General features: G+C 46.0%; 1 protein-coding gene across 5 annotated transcripts in view; it reads left to right on the forward strand.

Annotated features, from left to right (window-relative positions):
• ATP9B (ATPase phospholipid transporting 9B (putative)) overlaps nucleotides 1–23,360 on the forward strand; it is a 252,267-nt gene that overhangs the window by 74,739 nt on the left and 154,168 nt on the right. For all 5 annotated transcript variants that reach the window (XM_043559118.1, XM_043559122.1, XM_043559119.1 and 2 more), the window contains 2 exons: nucleotides 1,770–1,821; nucleotides 19,566–19,660. In XM_043559118.1, the coding sequence (XP_043415053.1) occupies nucleotides 1,770–1,821; nucleotides 19,566–19,660 (147 nt within the window). The remainder of the gene's footprint in view (nucleotides 1–1,769; nucleotides 1,822–19,565; nucleotides 19,661–23,360) is intronic.

Consider the following 23,360-nt stretch of genomic DNA (forward strand, 5'->3'; position numbering starts at 1 on the left):
TTCACTCGGGATAGATTTTTATGTTTTGACTGTTATAGAAATTTGGTATTCTTTCCCGTCATCTTCTGTAGATATCTGTTTCTCAACACTTTTCCTTATTGGTCTGCAGTGGCACCTTTCTCGTTAACCTGGTGTTCATGAACATGTGGGCCAGCCTTCTGTTGTCTCTGCGTGTACGTCAGTAGTACTGTCTGTCGAGGTGGAAAACCGTTTTGTCGTAATTGCTCTAGTCTGATACTTTAGTTTTATTATACTGTAGACTCAGCCTCCTTGTTTCTCACATTTGTCTTGTTCATTCTCGGCCTTTGCATTTCCCGGTAAATACTGGGAATACCTGTCAGTTCCTCCCAAAAAACGTGTTAAGATTTTCATTGGGTTTGTGTTAGATCAGTTGATGGGCACCTGACATCTTTGTGTTCTGATTTTGGTACAGGATGTGTTCTGTGTTACGTAGGTTTTGTTTAACTTCTCTCAGTAATGTTTGATAGTTTTTTTTGTTTACAGAACTTGACTTGCTCTGCATCTTTTATTAGTTATAGTCTAACATTCGCTTTTCTTTTTGCTGAAATGGACATATTTAAAAAAACTTTCTTGCTGATCATTACACATATATATATATATATACACACATATACATATATATATATATACGCTTGTTTTCTGTGTCATTAAATTTTGCTTTGTATTTGCTTACATCCTTGTACCTCGTTTGGGGCTCATTGGCTTTTGTCACCCTGCTTTCAAGTGGATATTCAGATTCTATTTTTAGCTTCCCTTCTCCATTGTGTGCATTTAACTGTATACATTTTCCTCTTAACGTTTCCCTTTGGCATTGGGAGCATGGTTCCATATGCTCTGCTGTGTTGCATTTTTATCGTTCAGCTAAAAATATCTTCTGACTTCCATCGTGATTTCCTTTTTGACCTAAGACTTCTTTAGATCTCAGTACTTAACAGCTTTATCCCACAGCGTGGTGTTCTCAGCCTAACAACTTCTGTTTGTTTGTATTGCTTGCTCGCTTTGCTTGTATTGCTTGCTTCCTCTACTTTATCAGGTCTCAAAAAATATAAGTACTTTAGGATGTTACGTGAAATGTTCTTTACTATATATTTTTCTTAGTTTGATACAGCTTTCCCAATTGATAGAATGATTAGCAATGATTAAATAAATGTATTAATAGCGAATTCTTGTAAAAGTTTTTATATGCTATATAGTACTTTTGAGATTTTGTCCTTTTCTGCTTTATAAAAGAATCTCTCTCAAATTTGTGGGGGTTTCGTTTGTTTGCTCAGTAGTACATTTATTCATTTACAATATGTAGTAAATAGTTTATTTATGGTATTTTCTGTTTTGTGTTAGGCCTTGGAACCCTACCCTCCCTTCCCAGGGTTTTTTAGTCTAATAGGGAGGACATAACTTTTTCTAGGGCAGAAACTTCTGTCTTGTATGCACAAGTTCAGATAAGAAAGAGGCCAAAGAAAAGGCAATATGTAACACTTTTCAGAAATGGAGTAGGTTTCAGGTCTTCACAAATGCTATTTTCATGGTTTGTTAACAGGGAAAAATGGTAAAAAGTCTAACTAAAAAATGAATTTGAGTATCAGTTATACAAATTGTTATACAAATCATTAATGTTAATTGCTTCAGTATAAATTTTATTATAACATTTTTTTAGATAGTTTCTGCTAGCTATTTCTACTTTGTAATGGAATGGTGTTACTTTATAAACTTGCATATGTATAATTAGTATTTTATATTACTCTCTGCAGAATCAAAGAATTCCATCGGACATGGTATTTCTGAGGACGTCAGAAAAAGCAGGTATTTCTATGTGTATTTAAATTGCTGATCATTTAGTATTTTAGGAGTTTGATTTTCATTTTGAAAGATAAAAATTTATTCTGACAGAAAAGTTTTCTTTGAATGGTAATACATGAAATTCATTAATTCTAAATCACATTTAACTGCTGATATTTCAAATGATCTTTACTATTTATGTTTATTAACAAAAGATAATCCTATCACAACCTTTATATCAAATGAGTGTTTTCATTCACACTTGTATTGATATGTAAGTAAGTAAATAATATTGCTTGAAATTTGATTGCCGTTCTGTATTTGCAGTGTCGTTAATTCAGCAAACACGTATTGACCGCTGCCCGTGTGCCAGGCAGTACTTGTCACGTAGGATCCAGAGGGAGCAAGACTGTTTTGTTCCCTTCTAAGCCGTCGTGTGGATGGACATACCTTGCCAGTAGTCCTGTGATTATATAGATAATATGGTTAGAAGATGTGGGGGGGGATCCTGAGAGGAAGCAGACCGTTGCTTAGGTCTGAGGCTTAGTTGAAGGCGCGTCACAGGGTAAATGATTATTTCTGTGACTGAGCTTTCCCCAGTCAGAAGCAGGTGGAAAAGGGCTAAGGAGATGGCAGCCTCATGCGGTCGAGGGGGAAACCTAGATGCTGGGAATCAGGAGACCTGAAGCCTGGTCTGCTCCGGCCAGTTCTGAATCACGCACGCCAGCCACGTGGCCACACACCGTTTCATCGTATCTAAAACGATGGGAGGCCTCTCAAGTAATGCCCAAGTTCCTTCTGTCTCACGTTTCTGACTTTGTTGAATAAATGAACAGTATTTTTCTAGGAAGCTCAGCATATGTATTATTTGTAGTGTGAAACCTAGAAAGGACAAAGTTAAATTTTAGAGTTGTTAATTTAGTTGTTCTTTTTCTTTTCTTTTTTTTCCTTTTCTTTCTAAGTAATCTCTATATCAAACGGGGGGCTCGAACTTACATTCCCGAGATGGAGTTGGCATGCTCCACCCACTGAGCCATGCCCCAACAACTTTCTTTTAAGTTTATTTACTTAAGTAATTTCTGCAGCCAGCGTGGGGCTTGAACTCAAGGACCCTGAGATCAAGAGTCGCACGCTGAGCCAGCCAGGTGCTAGAGTTGTTAGCTTAGGGTTTTCTTCATATGTAAACAGCATTTTTTTAAAGGGACATTTTAAGTCCTGAGAAAGAAAATGTTTTCTCACCCACTGTAGTTACGGTTATTTACGTTGTAACGCGAGGCTGCCGTTGACGCCAGAGTGCGGCTGCTTCTCCTGGGCACGTACACTTGATACGTTTACCTTATTGTGTGTTCCTTCCTGCGGTCTGGTTCTTCCCGCCAGCGGACCGGGGAGCGGCTCTTCGGTCCGTTTCCCTGTCTTCGCAGAAATATAGCCAGGCCCCTTTCCTGCCCAGTCCGATGGGGCTGTGCCCTGATGTCTGGCCGAAGGACGGCTGGCAGCCACGTGTGCTGCTTCCAGGCCTGGCCTCAACCTCCTTTGTAGCCTTGGACCCTTGTCTTCCCAGTGCCGGCTCCGTCGCCGTGGCCGGGGTCGTCTCGGGAGCTGCGTGTTGAAGCCGCCAGCCGGGGTTCACGGAGGCCTGCGGGATTGAGCCCCCTCCCCTCCCCTGACCAAGTGACTCGGAGAGAGCGAGCTGCTTGAGTGCCCCAGCTGCAAGGTTTACCTTTTACGGTAGCCTGTGTCCCCTTAACTCCTGCAGCCGGGGCGGGCGGGTGACGGCTCTGCCCATGCCTTTGCTTCTTTTTTTTTTTTTTTTTTTTTTTAATTTTTTTTTTTTTTTCCAACGTTTATTTATTTTTGGGACAGAGAGAGACAGAGCATGAACGGGGGAGGGGCAGAGAGAGAGGGAGACACAGAATCGGAATCAGGCTCCAGGCTCTGAGCCGTCAGCCCAGAGCCCGACGCGGGGCTCGAACTCACGGACCGCGAGATCGTGACCTGGCTGAAGTCGGACGCTCAACCGACTGCGCCACCCAGGCGCCCCTCATGCCTTTGCTTCTTGATCGTGTCACCGGGCGTGAGGTTACGGCCTTTCAGGGTTTCCTGGGCACGTGTGCAGCTCCGCACGGGCCGCTGGCTTCTAGACTCCCAGGAATGTGATGGGAATTTTCAGAGCCTCCTTCAGGTCATCTGATTTTCCCAGTTTTCCTTCAATTTTCTGGTTAGCTTAGTGTTTACCAGTTTTGTCACCACCCGAGGGAGCCGTGACGTCAGACACCTGCCGCTGACGGGTTTTGACCCACAGCCCAGGGAAAGTGCTGTCGTCAGTGAATGGGCTCCGGGTCGGGTCACGTCCAGGCGAGCCCTGCTTGTCAGGTGATGACAGTTCGCAGGGCGTGGGTTCGAAGGGCCCCAGCTGTGATTGGCCCCCGTCAGGGGCTGCCCGTTTTCTCAGCTACCGTGGAGCCGTGGGGTGGAGGGGGGAGGGTTCGGAAATGGGAGAAATCACGACACTCCCCAGCTTACTCTCGGCTCAGTTTAGCCGTTTTCTGAAACAGATGCACCTGGGACTGTCGCAAGTCTTTGATCATTCCCCAGAGTTCTGAAAGGGTTGCCTTTGACCGTTTTTACTGATGTTCTCATTGTAGTTATGGAGAAATGGATTTTCGGACATTCTTACACTGCCATCCCTGTTTACATCATCTACTTACTTATGGTTTGTCTTTGTTTCTAAATGTATTTAATATAATGAATAGCAGAAACATTTGTGCCTGAGAGATGCTTTTTTTTCCTTCAATTTTTTCTTTTAACGTTTATTCAAGTCTGAGAGATGTTTGAGCTGTCAGCACAGAGGCCGACCCGGGGTTCGAACCCACAAACTGCAAGATCGTGACCTGAGCCGAAGTTGGATGCTTAACCGACTGAGCCACCCAGGCGACCCTGAGAGATGCTTTTATACTAATTACCCTTTGAATGTTTGTGGTGGAAATAATATATGAGAGTAAGAATGTTAACCTAGGGGCTCCTGGGTGGCTCAGTTGGGTCGGGGTCCGACTCTTGGTTTCGGTTCAGGTCGTGATCTCATGGTCGTGGGATCAAGCCCTGCCTCTGGGCTCTGTGCTGACAGTGTGGAGCCTGCTTGGGGTTCTGTGTCTCCCTCTCTCTCTGCTCCTCCCCTGTTAGCGCACGTGCTCTTGTGGTCTCTCTCTCAAAATAAATAAACAAAACAAAACCAAAGAATACTGTCCTAAATATGGAAATGGTGTTTAGATAAATAACTTAAGAGAAATAGATTATACAGTTTGTGTTGGGAGATAAAAGGTGAAGAAAAGCCAGCACTTTGAAGCTGGAAGATAATGAGAAACGTTCATTTTTCAGAGGAGGAATCTGAGGGCCTTGTTGATGATCACATGACTCACAGCATTTTTAGAAGTGCTTCAGCCTCTGAATGATGTTTTCACTGTATCGTTGTTTAGGCAGCAGAACATAGGTAGAATATTAGAGCACTAGGCAAAATGAGATACTCTTTATTAGCTTTGGATGAAGAACATTATATCTAGATTGATGATGTTTAAAATTTTTTTTTTAACGTTTATTCGTTTTTGAAAGAGAGAGAGCATGAGCAGGGGAGGGCTAGAAAGAGAGGGAGACCCAGAATCCGAAGCAGGTTCCAGGCTCCGAGCTGTCAGCACAGAGCCTGACGTGGGGCGCGAACCCATGAACCGTGAGATCGTGACCTGAGCTGAAGTCGGACGCCGACTGAACCACCCGGGCGCCCCAGGACTGATGATGTTTTAAAAACATTTTCTTTGCCTCTACTTTTCCGTTGCATTTCGTGTTGTAGGGACAGTTGCCCACTGTGGTGTAATGGTACTTCATATTGTGGAGGTCCTGGATGTCTTTGAGAATCTTAGGAATTAATCAACTTGTTCCCCAGAAAAATGGACACAATTAATATGCATTATGCTAAATTCTTTATTGTTTCACATATTCCTGGAAGGTTATTAATGGATCTGAGTTAGGACCTTACTGTAGTCTGTTTAAGCATACGGTTCTGTTATATTCCTTAGTTTTATTATTTTTCCTATCACACAAATTGTTAAAACCATCGCTAACTATAGATAATGCAAATATTAAAATGTCAGGTTGTTATTTCTTGCTATTTTTCTTCATTTTGTAAAATGGACCCAGGAGCTTCCCAGCTGGATAAAACGTGTGTCGTAATATTGCTTTAAATCAAGAATTCTCAGGAATTCTTAGAATTTCTTTGGAAGCTCTGTTTCTATGACTTTAAGTAATTACTTTAAGTTTTTGTAATCATCTATCTCATTTTTGAAAGTACACCTATTCAGAATTTTTTGTGTATCTACTGATGCCATTGATACTATTTTATTACTTTGCAGTGTCAGTTCAGAAGAATCTGATAGTAGGTTGTCTGTTATAATAAAAACCTTCCAGCCCTAGCCCGTGGACAAGTCTTCGGTCTCCATGGTGTGTCCGGGCTTGGCCAGGTAAAGCTTGTGTTTGTCAGCACAGCTCAGGGGGCCTGTCTGTGGTGTAGTGACCAGGGACTAACACTGGACGGTCCCTGGGCTGCCGGCTTGATTGTTTAGAATGCAGATGAAGCTGTTGATGGATCTGGGGACTGATGGCTTAAATCCCAATTAATCAATTGCTTCATCAGTTTCTTAATTCAGATCAAATATCTCCTGAATGCACACAATTCTTTTAGTGGTATTAAGAGAAATTAATGCTTTGGAACTAATTTTCATCAATCTCTTATAAATGCCAATATCTTTTTCACTTGTCTCCTAAGTGATGACATTATAGTTTAAGTGTTTGGGACATATTTCAATAGCTCAGCTGTCACCTGTTAGTGGGCCAGGGGTAGGTAAATGACACTGTGCTCGTCCACATTCTCTCTTGGTGCTATTCATCTTCCCACTGGCTTAAAAATTTCATGCAGAGTCATTAAGTCCCATAAATGATTTAGAAATTAAGTTTAATGGCAAACGATCTGGTATTACATATGCAGAGTCAATATCTATTTTTCTTTTGTTGGGCATATACTGTACCCGTCTCTGAGAGCTATTGGATTCGCGAGCTGTTGCAGGCAATCTACTAATATTACAGGATAACTTATCACGGTCTATGACAGACTCCTGTGCTCTGTCTCCTCGTGTCCCAGCAGTTACTTTATCACTACTTGATGCAGCTCTCCTGTGTGACACATGGCCCAGTTGATCTTCATTTGATTGTCATTAAACCTGTCCTTTCCTGTCAGCTCTTGTCAATTAATACAAAATAAAATCAAGTATTCATAAGAAGTCTGTAACAGGATATGAGCAGGCCAATTTAATAATTCATTTTTGCCGAGCGTTCACTGGCATCCATCGTAGCTACTGCTTGCCGTTAAACATGATTAGATAGAGTTCGTGTAAGACACGTCAAGTTGGCCGTACTTCTGATTTTGCTACAGTTCGGTCTCTCTTTTTAAATCATCTCTGTTACCGCCAGGCTAGTAATGTTAACTGTACTCGAAGGTTAGTAAGATGTCTATTGTCTCTAAATTTTTAAAGCAGGATATAATTATTTAATATGAAGCATATCCCTTTTTCTTTAAAGAAAGGCCGCTCTATTTCTCCCGCTGTTTAATACGTTCATAGAGATCTAGGTGTTGGTCTCGCTATTTTAGAACCACAGAATATTTGAACTTTAAGACACTAGTGAGTTTCCCTTCTTACTATTTTATATGTTAGAAGTCACACCTAGAGCAGGGCTGTCGGCACGGACGTCTCACGGCACGTGTCAGACAGAACTAGAGTCCGGTCCTTGCGCAGCTAAATTTATAGCAGGACACACGCATGTACCCGCACGTATATAATCGCACGTACATTTAAGTTTTGGAAAACTGTCTAACTAAAGTGAGACCCACTGCAGATTTCCTTGTGCTCGTTTTAGTTGAAATCAGTTCGTACAAAATACTCTCCTTGTGGTAGGTCGTGTGACAGGTAACGCGTAACAGTTTGTTTATGTAAAGTGCACGCGATCAGACAAAGGTCTCTTCCAGGAGTCCTCGCTTGATACGATGGGTGACTCGGAGAGCGTCTCGCAGCTGTCAGTCTTACTGGGCCTCGGTAGAGTGACTCCGCCTCTGGGGACCCCCTCTGGTCCCGTGGGCAGCACTGATGCCCGTGGCGGAGAGTAGCTAAAAGGACTGCAGGTATCACTGGTGAAGGGCTTCCGTGGGGCACACCGCAGACACCGAACGGACTCGTCGGGAGTGCCCCGGCTGGCGGAGGAGAGCAGTGAGAGGGCAGGGAGGTGCTCGTGGTGGCAGAGCGCACCTCCTCCCGGGGCCCGCGGGGCGGTGGGGCTGGCGCACGTCCTGCGGGAGACGTCCTGGACCGAGCTCTGTGAAGACACACTCTTACCTTTCTGCCTTAACCAGTACCCCAGACTTGAGGTGTAGTTAGCTAAATCCGGAGTTCCTGCCATCTGCCACTCACCGACAGGCTTTCCTAGACTTGCCCCTAAGTTTTACGAGACGGCCGTAAGGAACACGTGACTTCTGCCACCGTACAGGAGAAAGCCTTCATGAGATGGGGTCGCCGCACGGGGAGCGTTGGTGAGTGAGACGCAGAGCTGGCGCTCAGCCCAAGGCCTGCTCTTCCGGCTGAGGTGAGCCCGGCCCGGGATCGGGAGCCTGCTGGGGCGCTGCCGCCGTCTGGGGCCACATCTGTCTTCGTACAGGCTGCGGAGCCCATTCCTGCCTCAGGTCACTGTGCCAGTGGCATCCCCCTTCCCCGCCCGGTTCTGAAAACAAGCAGCGTCTCCAGAAGTCCCCAGGTATCCTCAGGGGGCAGAGGCGCCCCTGGTCGAAAGGACTAGAGACTTTCATTTTTCACCGAAGAGAATGCCTGAGATAATCTCAGCGTTCAGTCATGTGTCTTTCGAGAGCAGTCGTTCTCCTGTTCCTCAGAGACCTTTCTCAGGAAGAACAGATTGATTCTGTGGAATCTGGCTCCATGGGGAAGCGGCTTCTACTCCACGCCAGCGCAGCCTGGAATCCGGGGACTGGCTCCGTCTCCCCGCCACCGCCAGCCTAAGGCCAGGGCACCGCCCTGCGAGGGGGCTCCACCAATGGCTCGCTTCCCCTGGCCCCACGGATGGGCCCTCCCTCTGCTGGCCAGCTCCCACTCCGAGGCAAGAGCTCTGCTCGCTTTTGACGAGCTGGGAGTAACAGGGCCCCGGCTATTACCCCCACCGGCTAGCTTGTGGGGCAGAAAGTAACGTGCCTGGAGAAGATACCACAACCCCTCCAACCCCAGCACCCACGTACAAGCCGCTGTCCCATTGGCATTTCCCGTGCCTGGGGCGAGAGATCTCTGCAGCTTTCCCTGTGGTGCTGATTAGGAACAGACCTTCTGGGAGTTCGTGCTGAAGGGTCGTGTTGACAACAGTGGAGAGCTTGGTGGCCAGGTTTCAGAGGGAGCGTCCCTGATAGACACCACCAGGGGACACAGAGCCCAGCGAGAAATTTCACCGCCGGAACCAGGGAAAGAGCCAGGAAGAGTCCCACGGGGTCGCACTCGTCACCGCATGCATGTGCTGGGCTGCTCTGCTCGGGCGTGGTCAGAGTGGGGCATTCTGGAAAAGCTTCTGCAGGACGCATACCCATCAGCAGTCAGAGCCCTGCCTGGTTCAGGGGCCCTAAGCACAGTCTTCTGGGTGTGCTGCTCACTCTGGTGTGGCTCCTGTGAAGCCAAGCTTAGAAGCACAATCCCACGCCTCCCCATTAGTCTAGAAGAACGTCCGTATGCCAAACCCATGGCTGTGGCCCCAGGAGTGGACGGAGAGAACCTCAAGCTGCTGGTCTGTCCCTGACTGAACATGGGGCAGAATCACGAACGAACTTCTGAGCTGGGGGAGTGGCCTCCCAGCCACATGCATCCAGTGGTAAAGGGTAAAAATCCGACTGCGTGAATTCGGATACCACCTTTGAGCCAACAGGAAGTTTATGTGGGGCCAGGAGTAGCCCTTAGAAAGCCAGGAATAAAAATCTGGTCAGGGACATCGGGAGTGTCCCTGCTACAGGGGAAGTGGACTTCACAGAATTAGGTCAGCCAAGTCACTAAAAATACACAACGTGCCTAACCAACCACCGGCACCCAAATAAAACGTTTGATGTTTGCATAACACGGTTCAGACTGCTGACTGATCAGCCGTGGTGAACTTTATGTGCTAGTACGACACAGGGTTAGAGTCGGATGACCTCGTGGTGGCATTGTGCCCTTCCCACGCTGACCTCGGGGCGCTGCAACTCAAGGCTGGCGGCAGCGGCACGTTACCTGCCTCCTGTCTGATGGGAGCTCACATATCAGGCACTCGGTAGACGGTCAGTAATATTAGTGACCTCCTTTTTCGAGGAGAAAGAAGTAAGTGACTTGGTGTTATGCATACATGCCTCCATATATTTTTTGAGGGGCAGGTGCGGAACAGTTTCTAATCAGGAGAGTGGACGCCGTATTTCCTTCTTCCTTAATTTGGAGTATTCTGTTAGTGCCTCCCCATAACCATCTTTAGAAGCTGTTTTCTAAATGAGCCAGACCCTAAAGAAGTGTGCTTGCATTACATTTTTTTTTAGAGTTTATTTATTTTGTGGGGCGCCTGGGTCGCTCAGTCGGTTGAGCGTCCGACTTCAGCTCAGGTCATGATCTCACACTCCATGAGTTCGAGCCCCTCATCGGGCTCTGTGCTGACAGCTCAGAGCCTGGAGCCCGCTTCAGATTCTGTCTCTTCCCCTCTCTCTGCCCCTCCCCTGCTCATTTTCTGTCTCTCTCTGTCTCGAAAATAAAAAAAAACATTAAAAAAAAATTTTTTTTAAGTTTATTTATTTTGAGAGACAGCAGAGGAGGGGTGGGGGGGGTAGAGAGGGAGGGGGGGAGAGAGAGAGAGAATCCCAAGCAGGCTCCATGCTGTCAGCACAGAGCCTGACAAGGGGGTCGATGTCAGATCTCACAAACCACAAGATCATGACCCGAGCTGAAACCAAGGGTGGGACGCTTAACCGACTGAGCCACCCAAATGCCCCGTAGTGTACTTGTATTAAATCCTATGTCCCCAGGTTCATCTCCCTGGCACTTTATCCCAGTCTGTATCCCTCCTTCTCCCCACCCCGCAGTGGTCTCTTTTATTGCGGTCCTTTGGCCCCCCGAGGTTCAGGAGGTTCCCAGTCATGGCAGAAAAGACCGTTACATTCCGCGAGTGAGTATACCTGCTTTGTTAAGCTGACTGTTCTGGGTGCGTGAAGCATGTTGTGACGGGTCTTCTTTCCGGTAACTGTATATCGTAGCCACTTGGCATGCCCGCTGGATCCCTCTCCCTCGGTGACTTGCGCAGAAGCCCTTCCATCCGATTTCTAGAATAGGACTTGGGTTGCTCCAGATGACGAAGTGTGGGTTTTGTGTTAAGGACTTTGAGTCTGGCTTCCTTATCAACCTGGACCGTGTGTGTCTCCCAGAACTTCTTTTATTCCTTCTGATTTGGCTTATTTGCTTCTCTAATTCCTCGTCTGTAAACCTGCTAAGGTCAGTAGGAGCACCGCTTTCTGTTCAGGGAGTCCTGCATACACCTGCAGGGGCAGCTGCGCGTGGAAACCTGTGTTGAGGAAAAGCACAGCTGACCCTGTGACTTGCGGTACAAGTTGGTGGCGCTGCTTTGTCACCCCACCAGCAGTTCTTAGTGAATAGTTGCAGACGTTTCCTGTAAAATCATCATCAGGCCTTTATTTGCGTTTTATCGGTTAATCTGTTCTTCTTAACATAACATTATTCACAACCTCCCATCACTATTCAGTTTTAGTTTTGTTTTCATTATAAGCATCTATAGTGTATTTTAACCATTTTAAATTATTTTAAAAACTTAACTGTTAAATAGCCGTGTCATTTGAGCTGCTTTATGGATAAGTGATCTTTAACGGGTCTGTTAGATGTCAGAAAACTCAGCTGTTGTCATCTGGTTCTGCCGTCTGAGTCTAAGCAGCTTCGGGATGCTTAAAGTTATGCCATCCATACTAACAAAGTAGTTCAAGATACTGTGGAAACCTTTTATTTAATGTTTCTGTTTTGCCGTGGTCTCTCCTGGATAGAAGGGGAAAGGCGGTGAGATGGGTTATTGATGAAGTTGGCTGCTGAGGTGGAGAGGAAGTGCCCTGGCCAGCACCCGCCGCAGCGAGCTCTGGAGGCAGCGTGCATGCAGCCAGCCGCTCACCAGAGCACGCGGGTGCCGGGCCGCGTCCGTCCGTAGTGCCGTCGGTGAAGTCTGTGGGTGCGGGCAGCCCTGAGAGTCAGGGGAACGGGGCCCTGAACCTACGTATGAGGAAGGTATAACTGGAAGGAGTCTCCCTCTGTAGGTGCTCAAATGTAAACTTAAATGTGGCTTCTGCGGTGCTGGTTCCTTGCTGTTCTGGTTACTCGCAGGGTTTCTTTACTGCAAAGATCGAATGTTTGTACAGTCAGGGCCACTGTAGGGTCAGGGCCACTTTCTACCACCTACCCCGCCTCGCCCCTGTGCAGTTGAAAACCCATGTATAACTTTGGACTCCCCCACACTTAACTACCAATAGCCCGCTGTTGGCAGGAACCCTTACCAATAACATAAAGTGCACACATTTTGCATGTATTGTATACTGTATTCTTAAAGTAAAGCAGGCTGGAGGAAAAACGTTATTAAGAAAATCATAAGGAGGGGCGCCTGGGTGGCTCAGTCGGTTAAGCGTCTGACTTTGGCTCAGGTCATGATCTTGCGGTTCATGGGTTCGAGCCTCACGTCAGGCTCTGTGCCGACAGCTCGGAGCCCGGAGCCTGCTTGGGATTCTGTGGCTCCCTCTCTGTCTCTCTTCCCCTCCCAACTCGTGCTCTGCCTCTCCCTCTCTCTCAAAAACAAATAAACATTAAAAAAAATTTCTGTAAGTAAAAAGAAAGAAAATTATAAGGAAAACAAAATGCACTTCTAGTATTATATTGTACTGTACTTATTTTCAAACAATCCTTGTATAAGTGTAAGGATCAACTGTACAAGGTGTTGGTTGATAGATTCTGTACTAATCTGAATGCATTTTAAAATATATTTTCAGACTTTTTTTTTTAAGTAGGCTTCATGCCCAGCATGGGGCCCGGTGAGGGGTTTGAACTCACAACCTTGAGGTCCAGACTTGAGCTGAGATCAAGAGTTGGATGCTGAACCCACTGAGCCACCCAGGCGCCCCTAGACCTTATTGTCTTAGAGCGGTTTTAGGTTTACAAACGAGGGAGGGACAGATTTTCCGTGTGCGCCCTGCCTTCACGCACGTATGGCTTCTCCCTGTCGTCAGCACACCCCAGCAGAGTGGCGCACTGGTTACTGTAGATGCACCTGCACCAGCCAAAGCCCCAGGTTTACGTGAGGCTCCACTCTTGGTGGTTCGTGTTCTGTCGGCTTGCACAAACGGATAAAGACATGTGTTGTTATGGCATCGTACAGAGTATTTTCCTTAGTGATGCTGTATGTAAAAATCCTTCGTGCTCCGTCCGTTCATCCCTCAGCAACCACTGATCGTTCTGTGGTCTCCTTAGTTTTGCCTTTTCCAGAACGCCGTATCAGATTTTCTTTCATCGAGTGACGTGCGTGAAAATTTCCTCTTTCATGGCCTGATGGCTCATTTCTTTTTAGTGCTGACTAATTCTTCGTTGTCTGGATGGACCACAGTTTATTTGTGTACTTACTGAAGGACACCCTGGTTGCTTCCGAGTTTTGGCAGTTATGGAAGCAGCTGGTTGGTATGAGACGCACGTGCAGGTTTTTGTGTTGACTTACGTTCACACCTCCTTTGGGTAAATGCCAAGCAGTCCTGCTGGATTATACAGTAAGGTTGTGGTTAGCTTTGCAAGAAGCCAGCAAGCTGTCTTCTGCGGTGGCTGCACGATGTTGCGTCCACGCCAGCAGTGAGCGCGAGCTCCTGGGGCTCCACAGCCCGTCAGCACTCAGCCTGGTCAGTGCCCCGGGCGTGGGCCGTTCTAATAGGGGTGGGTTGCTGTCTCCCTGTGGTTGTGACTTGTACCCCTGATGACATGGGATGACGTGGAGACTTTCACGTGCTTACTTGTCGTCTGTATATCTTCTTTGTTGAGGGCTTCAGCCCATTTTTTAATCAGGTTGTTTCCTTACTGTTGAGTTTGAAGAGTTCTTTGTATATGTTGAATAACGATCCTGTATCAGATGTATATTTTGCAAACGTTCGCCCTCCCAGTCTGTGGCTTGTTTTCTAATTCTCTTGATAATGTCTTGCAGAACAAATTTTAAATTTTACCAAAGTCTGGCTAATCACATATTTCTCTCTTGGATCGTTTCTTTGGTGCGGTATCTAAAAAGCCCTCACCACACCTGGGGTCACCTAGGTTTTCTCCTATATTGTCTTACAGGACTTTTATAGTTTTGTATTTTACATTTAGGTCCCATTTGGAGTTGATTTTCCTGAGGGATGTAAGGTCTGCGTCTAGATTCAGTTTTTCGGCAGGAGGTGGGGGGGGGCGTTGGTTGGTTTTCCCAGGGCCGTTTCCCGATGACACGGTGTTTGCTCCTTTCTTGAAGCTGTGTTTATGGGGCTTAATTCTGGGCTCTGTTCTGCTCCATTGACCTGTGTGCACTCTCTCACCACACCCCACCACCTCATTGTTGTTTTACAGTAAGCCTTCTTTTTACAAGGCTGGTGAATGCTTTTAAGTTTTAAATGTATCTTTTTTGTTATTGTGTTAAAATACACATAACATAAAATTTATTATCTCTTTTAGAGTTCTTGGACCCAGTTCCAACGTGGGCTAGGGAGGGTCCCCCCCACACAAGCTCAGGCAGTTCTCGGGACACCTGCAGGGTGCCTGCGGATTCTGACACTGTCCACCCGGAGGCGGCATCAGATCCTGCGCAGTAAGGGCTCAGTCCTGTAAGATGCCCCCACCCCGACTTCGGACACCGGTCGGAAGTCCCAGGCTGTTTGTTACTCGTGCTTCTGACCAACTGGCAACTTGCTGCCGCGGCTCACAGAACTCAGGGGAACACTGCCGCTCACCTGGTGGCTCAAGGAGGTGACAAAGGCTAAGAATCAACCGCCAGAGGAAGAGATCATAGGGACAGGTCTGGGGAAAGGCTGTGGGGCTTCCATCCCTCCCCGCACAGCACTCTTCCCGATCTCCAGAAGCTTCTGGACCCGGTCCTTTGGCATTTTTACCGAGGCTTCTTTGTATAGCCACAGTTGATTAGATCTTTGCCCATTGGCTGATTCAGCCTCCAGCCCCTCCCCTCCCTGGGAGTCGGGGGTGTGACCGGAAGTTCCCATTGGCTGATTCAGCCTCCAGCCCCTCCCCTCTCCACAGAGGTCGGGGGTGGGGCCGGAAGTTCCAACCCTCTGATCACATGGTTGGTCATTCTGGCAACAGCCCCGCCCTTGAGTGGGGTCCAGAAGTCTCCTTCATTAACAAAAGACACCTTTATCACTCTCAACAGGTAGGATATTTAGGAGCAGAGAGTGAGAAATTGTGGACTAAGACCAAATATATATTTCTCATAAATCACAGCGTCACTCCGTCTTAACCATTTGTAAGTGCAAGCTTTCATGATGTTAAATACATTCACATTGTTGTGCAACTACACCAGTTCTCTGCCCCTGTAACTTTTCAACTTGTAGGGCAGGAACTCTGTATCCATTAAGAAATAATTCCTCGTTCTCCCCTCCTCTCATACGGCATTCTGCTTTGTCTTTATGATTTGACTCCTCTAAGAACCTTATGTCAGTGGAATCCTGCAGTATGTGTCTTTTTGTGTGTGGCTGGTTTCATTTAGCATAATGTCCTCAAGGTTCGTCCATGTTGCATCGTATTGCACAATTTCCTTCCTTAAGGCTCGATGTCTTATGCCGTATGTATAGAGCACGTTTTCCGTATCCATGCCTCCATCAGTGGACGCTTGGGTTTTTCTCATGTTTTGGCTCCTGTGAATAATGCCGTGACCATGTAAAACACGGTGTACGCTTCTCTTCTGGAGACCCTGCTTTCAGTTCTTAAGGGTTTATCCCCAGGAGTGGAGCTGCTGCCTCATTTGCTAATTCTGTGTTTAATCTTGTGACAAATTGCCATACTCTTTCCCACGGAACATCTCTCACCATCCTTCCTCTTTCAACCTCTGTGTGTCTTTGGAGCTCAAGGGAGTGTCCTCCAGGCCGTATGTGGTTGGATTGTGCATTTTCACTTATTCTGCCCGTCTCTCTTTTTGGAGAGTTTCACCCACTTACATCTTAACATAATGATGGAGAAGGACTTTTTCACCGCAGTTGGTTTCCCATGTGCCTTAGAGCTCTTTTTGATCCCTCACTTTCTGTATTATTTTCTGATTTGGTGAATGTTTTGTAGTGAAGTGTTTAAATTGCTTTCTCACTGCCTGTTGTTTCCATTCTAGAACTTTTTTCGCTACGGTTACCACGGGGATGACATTCAGCATCCTGAAGATACAATTGTGGAATTTCAGTTTGTACCAACTTAAGTTCGATAACGTACAAGAATCTGCTCACTTACAACTCCATCCCCACCCCTTTGTGGATGTCACAGAATTACATCTTTATTCATTGTGTGTCCAAAAACATAAACTAAAAATTATTTTGAGTGCATTCATAGTGTTTCAAAGTATGTACAAAACAAGATGTGGAATTATAAGCCAAAGTTACATAATTTCAACTTTTAGAGGAATGATTGCTTTTCTTCAGATTTATGAATCTCTGAAATCATGTAGAAAACCAAGTGCAGTTATAGACTGTGGTGGCCATACTCCTTGTGTTATAACCTGCCGTGGGCTGGCCTGCCCCGAGACCTTAGTTCTCGCACGGCCTCTAGTGACTGTCTCCCGTCCTGTCCTTGCGTCTGCCCTACTCCCGGGAACAAGCAGCTCTTGCCGAAAAGGTCGGTGGTCCCCACCTCCCACAGCGTTTGTCTGTCTGGGAACGTCTTGATCTCCCTCTCGCTTTGCGGCACGGTCTTGCTGGATATAGGAGTCACACGTGACGGGTCTGTCTTCGTGCGGCGTTTTGAATGTGTTGGTGCACTTTCTCTCAAACCCAAAGTTTCTGGTGAAAAATCTGCAGATAAGCTTACTGAGGGCCCCTTGGGTGTGATGAGTCTCTTCTCTCTTGCTGCTTTCAAGATTCTTGGTCTTTTGGAAGTTTGGTTACAACTTGTCTCAGAGTGGGTCTGAGTTCATCTTACTTGGCTTTCTTTGGGCTTCATAGGTGTTCGCATCTGTGTCTTGTATTACATATGAGATGTTTTCAGTAATTATTTCTCCAGATAGTCTCTTGGTCCCTTTCTCTCTTCTTCTTCTGGGACTCCCACTGTGTGTGTGCTGGGCTGAGTGGTGGGTCCCACAGGTCTCTCAGTCTCTGTTCATGGTTTTTCAGCTCATTTTCTTTCTGTCCCTCGTTTTGGGCCATTTCTATTGCCCTGTCTTCAGGTTCACCGATTCTTTCTTTTGCCTGTTCAAGTCTGCCTTGGACTCTACCCAGGGAATTTTTCACTGACATTATTATATGTGTTGAATTTTCAGCTGTTGAATTTTTTTTTTTCTTTTTCTCTTTATGTTTTCTCTTTCTTTATTGATTCCATCTTGTTCATAATTATTTTCTTGACTTTGAGCATCTTTTAGACTAGTCCTTGTCTAGTAGATCTGACGTCGGGTCGTCTTCGGGGACAGTATCTGTTGTTTGGCAGCCCCCCCCCCCCCCCTTTAAATTGGCCATACTCTGCTGTTACTTTGTGTGCCTTGGGATTTTTGTTGAACACTGGACATTTTGATCTTCATAATGTGGTAATTCTGAAAATCAGATGTCTCCCCCTCTCCAACAATGGATCAGCCTGAGACTCTGTAATGAGCGGAACGGTATTGGAGGTCACCCGGCACACACACACATGCACACACGCACACACATGTGTGCCTAACTGGTCGTCTCGTGAAGATGGCAGGCGGCCAACTCATTGTCTTGAAGTGCGGATAAATTGCAACAAGGAATCGATACTTTCTCACAGGAACTGTGTCACCAGGTGACAAGACCGAATCCAAAGAGCGGATGCCTCTCTTTCTACATTTTATTCTAGCTCTTTATTCTGAGAAGGAAGGAAAGACTTCTGTTTTCTTCGACCTGTAGTGCAGGCGTGGGTACGGGCATTGAGCACAAAGGGCCTCTTGGCATCAAAGCAGAGCAGAGCCTGGACACGGTGCCTCTGGATGGAAGTCGGGCAACAGTTCTGATGGTCCCTGGAGTGTGAGCTGGGCTCTGGGTGCAGGAGCTGGGGTTACGGGACCCCCAGGTGGAGGGGAGATGGTTGGCCTGGATCATGCGTGTTCGGTCAGTGAGATGCAAACGGGGCCTTTCAGTAGACAATTTAGAGGGAGAGCAGGGAGGGCCTGCAGATGAAATGTGACTTGGAAGACGTGCCCAGAATGGACAAGGCTCGGCTGTAGTGTCTTGAGGGGGACTTGGGGGGTAGACTCTCAAAGCAAGAAGTGCGAGTGACGGTAGCGTTACGAGGAGGGAGGGCTGTGTGGGACGGGGCACGTGCAGGGTCTTCTCGGGAGGTTGCAGTTGTCTACCAGGTCCTTGTCGTGAGTCACCAAGGTACACGCATGCTGGTGTGGCTTTCTACAACCAGTGTATTTTGTAAGTGGGCTTTTGAAAAACCTGAAGTCACTGGAATTCATCTGGTAATGAAACTGCTAATGTATCGTTTTATGTGCTTATTTTTAGGGGTTGCTTTTTAGAAGTTTGGTGTAATTTGCTTTTTTAATTATGTAAAACACATACGGTTTCAGAGCGAGCAGTGTAAAATGGGGGGCACTCGGGTGTGGCAGACGTCACCCCCACGTCCCCTCCCTGCCCCACCTGGCTTGTCAGGGGAAGGCGCTGTTCCACGCCCAGCATCTGCATCCCACTTTCTTCACCTGGCGATGTGCACCCAAGGGATCGTTACCAGTAAAAATGGAGGTCTTTCTCATTCTCTCTCATTCTCTCTCTCCCTCCCTTTCCTTTGTCCCCTCCCTCCGTGTCTGCCACCCGGGCCCTGTGTTTTCCTGCTGCTCGTGCTCCTCTGATTCACCGATTCCCAGCCTTTCATTACCATAAATAACGTTACAGGGCCATCTGGCACATCGGTCATTTTTTGTTTATCTGTCTTGGGATAGGTTCTGAGAAATGGTGTGAGAGTGGTCAAGAGTAAATCGAATTTTGTAATTTAATATTTTCTCGTGTTAAAATTTGAGAGGGTCGTATGACGATAGACCTGACCTGGGTTTTGACATTTTAGCTGTGCTTTTATTACTGAACCTGTTTTATGGTGGCACATCAGATAATTTATTAGCAACATTATGGCGCACGTTCTTGGGATATTTTTGTGTATTTGCATATTCTGTTATCATCAGAACATGAATTGAGGGTGGGAATGGTCAGTGCAGGTTTTCTAAAATAAAGCACTAATTAATACTACGCCTTAATAGGCAAGAACAGCACGTAGGAGGTAAGTGATCAGTTAATGACCTGGATCTTCTCTGCACACTCGTTTGTGAATCAAATAAATGAAGCCTTGTAAGGAGTTTTGTTTCCGCGAATCTCTAGAGGCATCATTTCTGTATCCCACTGTGCTGGAGAATTGTGCTCTTAAAGTACCTGTAACTCCGGAACTTTCTTCTTTCATTCCAAGGTTCGTGTTTTATTCGCACTGACCAGCTCGATGGTGAAACTGACTGGAAGCTGAAGGTGGCGGTGAGCTGCACGCAGAGGCTGCCGGCCTTGGGGGTGAGTGTCCTTGCGCTTCCGGTGCCATTCACGTGTGCTCGCTGCCAGGCAGTAAACAGTTTCTGTGTGCCAGCTAGCTTACTGAATGCCCTGACAGTTGTTCAAAATAATTTCATTATTACTAACGAAGGATTGTTGAAAATTACGCCAAAATTATTTCTGTGGTGTCTTAGCACATGCCCTGCTCGCTTTTCTCTCCTTTTCTCTCACTTTCCCTTTCCTTTTGGTCTTTTACTTTTAAACCCTCTCAGTTGGGTAATCGTTAAGATTGAGAACTTCTGGCCGGTTAAGTGAGTCCATTATTGCTAACTGGCTCCCTGGTGGTCTGGTTGCCATGGTTTTGGCAGACCTCGGAGCCCAGATGAAGTTCGCCTCCTTGTGGAGCCTGGTTCGTGTTGCGCCGTTCTTGTGATGGCGGAGAAGCTTCTTCCCTCGGGAGGAAGGGGCGTGTTGCGGTGTCTCTTGGCCCAGAGAGGAGGAGGAGAGCACCCTCAGCACCTCGCGTGGTCTCCGCCCAGTGCCCCTCTGTTCCCGGGAGTAGGCAGGGCTGGGATTGGAGGAAACCGTGCCTCTGGATTTCAGCATTTTCAGCCAGGTCTCACAAGTGCTGAGGCTCTCCTAAGCCCGCACACATCTTTTTGTAACAAAACCACAGTTGAGGCCACTTGGTGCTCGTGTGAGATGTAGCATATATCTGAATGAGAGGAGCTTCGTTCTTCTGACATGATTTTCTCATAACCGGCGTAGACTAAAGAAAACTTGCGATGGTCCAAGAAAGACCTTTGACTCAACGCAATTGTCGGTCAACGGAAGGGGATTGGGTAGTATAGATTTGGTCACTTTCCTTAGATTGGTCGGGTCTGGATAGGAATAGTTGCTTGTACTGCATGCGGTTTCCGGTTACTGACCTTCCCCGTCCTGTGCACACTGGACCTTTTGGGAACTAAATGTGTGTGGCGTGTGTAAAACTTGGAAGTATTTGGTTTTTTAGGTATTTTCGGTTGCCTGTATGTTTGGTGCTCCCTAGGTTGAAATTCATTCTCTTATATGTTTTATCTGTGTCTGCCAAAACCTGTTGTCACGAATGGGCATTTGCTTATTTGTTCTGTCCATTCATTGTCACGTAATAATGCAGGTCATATAATATGTCTGTCATACTTAACCTCTCCTCCTGACTTTCCCTCTCTCTCTCTCTCTCTCTCTCTCTCTTTTTTTTTTTTTTTTTTTGGCAGTCCTTTAACACAAACACACACACACACAACCATTCTTACCCCAAGGGTGACACAGGAGAGGGTGCGGGTTGCCAGGTTGGCGCTCCACATCTTGGTTTCCTGACTGCTGACTTGGAGAAGGATCCCTCTCATTTCATCAGCTAACATCGTGCGCCTCTGTCATGGGTGGGCCAAGTAGGCAGCCCCCAGTGTGTGTATTTTTTAGATATATGAACGTGAAGACGAGGCCTGTAAGTAGCAAGTCTTCCTTTCTCAGAGAAGTTGTGAAAGGTAGAAGAGGGGTGTGGGTGAAGGAGTGCCTAGGCTTCCGCTCTAGTAGGTCGTAGGTCATAGGTCATCTCAGAAGAGCCGTGCCCATATTCCTGTAAACCAGAGTGTAATTACTGGTGACTGTGCTTCAAAACACTTAAATAGTGAAGAAAAAAATCTCAGTCTATTCTTAGAGAAAATTTGGACAGTTCATTGTTTTAATTTGTACGTCTTTGGATACTTATTCAGTTGGAAATTTGCACCACGTGTTCACTAGAAATTTGTCTTTATTTCGTTGTTGGCCCTTCTCTCCTGCCCATTTTTGTGTTGGTGTTTGCCAGTCAGAATTTTATACGCACTCATGTGCGTGTAGTATTGAATTGATGAAACCAGATGTATGCAAAGTGTGTCCTGTTTTTAATTCTTCCCTGTTTAGACACGGAAATATTCTTAGGTCTCTGGTATCATCTCAGTACATCTTGTGGTCTCCATCATTCCCCGGGTCAGAAGTTGTGTTGGAAAATTGTCGAGACTACTGTTCTGGATCAGTTTCTCAGTCAGTGCCAGGTGGCACACCACTCGGATGATTTGCTTCCAGTCTGTTAATTCTCAGTGTTCAGGGATGGTTTATTTAAATTCCGTAGGATACGGAGTGAGCTTTGCCCACTCCACAGGGGGCAGGCACAAATGGGAAGCTAGGAAGTCATTAAGTCACAAGTCAGGGATGTGTGGGAAAGTGTGCGTGCAGAACCCGCCAGCCTGCTTTTCGGTGGCTGTGCCATCAAACACCCCCACCGGCCGTGCATGATTGCTGCGGTTTCTCCACAGCCTTGCTAATATTTGGTGGGGTGATTTATTTTTCTTATTTTTTTACTTTAGTCATTTCCGTAAGTGTGTCGTGACACCTCATTGTAGTTTGCATTTCCGTAACGGCTAGTAACGTGGAACATTGTTTCATGTGCTCGTTTTCCATCGCCGTATCCTCTTTGGTGAAATGTCTGTGCGTGCCTTTTTAGTGACTTCTGTGTCATCCCCTAGAGTGTTCTTTCCACCTGATGACGCCATGTGCAAAGAAGACACTATGGCTCTTTCATGCGAGTGTGCATGTACGGCCTTCTCTTTCTTTTCCTCGCAGTATCACACTGGCTGCGGTCGCTAATTGCATCGTTGCACGGAAGTGATGAAACCGGTCTTCTTTCCGTTCTTGGGGAACACGTAGCTTCTTAACAGCGTTTGTGATGGTAGTTGTAGGCTTTTTTAAGATTCCCCTTATCGGGCTGTGGAAATTCTTTCTATTCCTAGAACGTCCTGAGACGTTTTATTATGAATGGGTATTGGATTTTTCAGAAGCTTTTCTGTCTGTTGACATGATCCTATGGTTTTTCTTTGTTACCTGTTAACACGATGATTGACATGGACTGGAAACATTTGTATTTTGTTTTGCTTTTGTTGTAATGCCTTTGGTCTGTTACCTAGGGGTGAGCTGGCCTCATAAGTTGAGTTGGGAAGTCTTTTTGCCTCCTGTATTTGTTGAAGTAGTTGGTGTAAGATTGGGGTCATTCGTTTTTACTATTGGACATATTCAGCCTTGAAACTATCTGAGCTACAAGTTTACTTGGTGGGGAGGTAATTATGAATTGAATTTCTAAAATAGATAGTTAATCAGATTTATTATTCATTGGAAATTTATGTTTGTCGAAGAATTATCTGTTCCATATAAGTGGCCAAATTTAATGGTATAAAATTCATAATCTGTTACTATTTTTTATTTTTTAAATTTTTATTATTTTTAAAAATACAATTTATTGTCAAGTTGGCTTACGTACAACACTCAGTGCTCATCCCAACAAGTGTCCTCCTCAATGCCCATCACCCATTTTTCCCTTCTGTTATACTATTTTTTAGTGGTTGTAGGATCCCCCTTGCATCGTCAGTATTGGTAATTTATATCTTTTCTTCCTGGTCGGTCCGGTCTCATCAGAGGCTCGTCGATTTTAGTCATATTTCAAAGAACTTGCTTTTGGTGTCTTTGATCATCTTTATTGTTGGTTTTTTTTCTGTATTAACTTACTTCTTTCTGATATTTATTCCCTTCATTCTCACTTAGTTTGTGTGCAGTTTTTTATTCTTTGTTACCTTCTTAAAGTGGAAGTAAACTTGATTTTTACGTTGCTGTTTTCTGTTATAAGCCTTTAGCTGTAACACACCTAAGTGTTACT

Source organism: Prionailurus bengalensis, chromosome D3 (genome assembly GCF_016509475.1).
Source record: "Prionailurus bengalensis isolate Pbe53 chromosome D3, Fcat_Pben_1.1_paternal_pri, whole genome shotgun sequence".
NCBI lineage: Eukaryota > Metazoa > Chordata > Mammalia > Carnivora > Felidae > Prionailurus > Prionailurus bengalensis.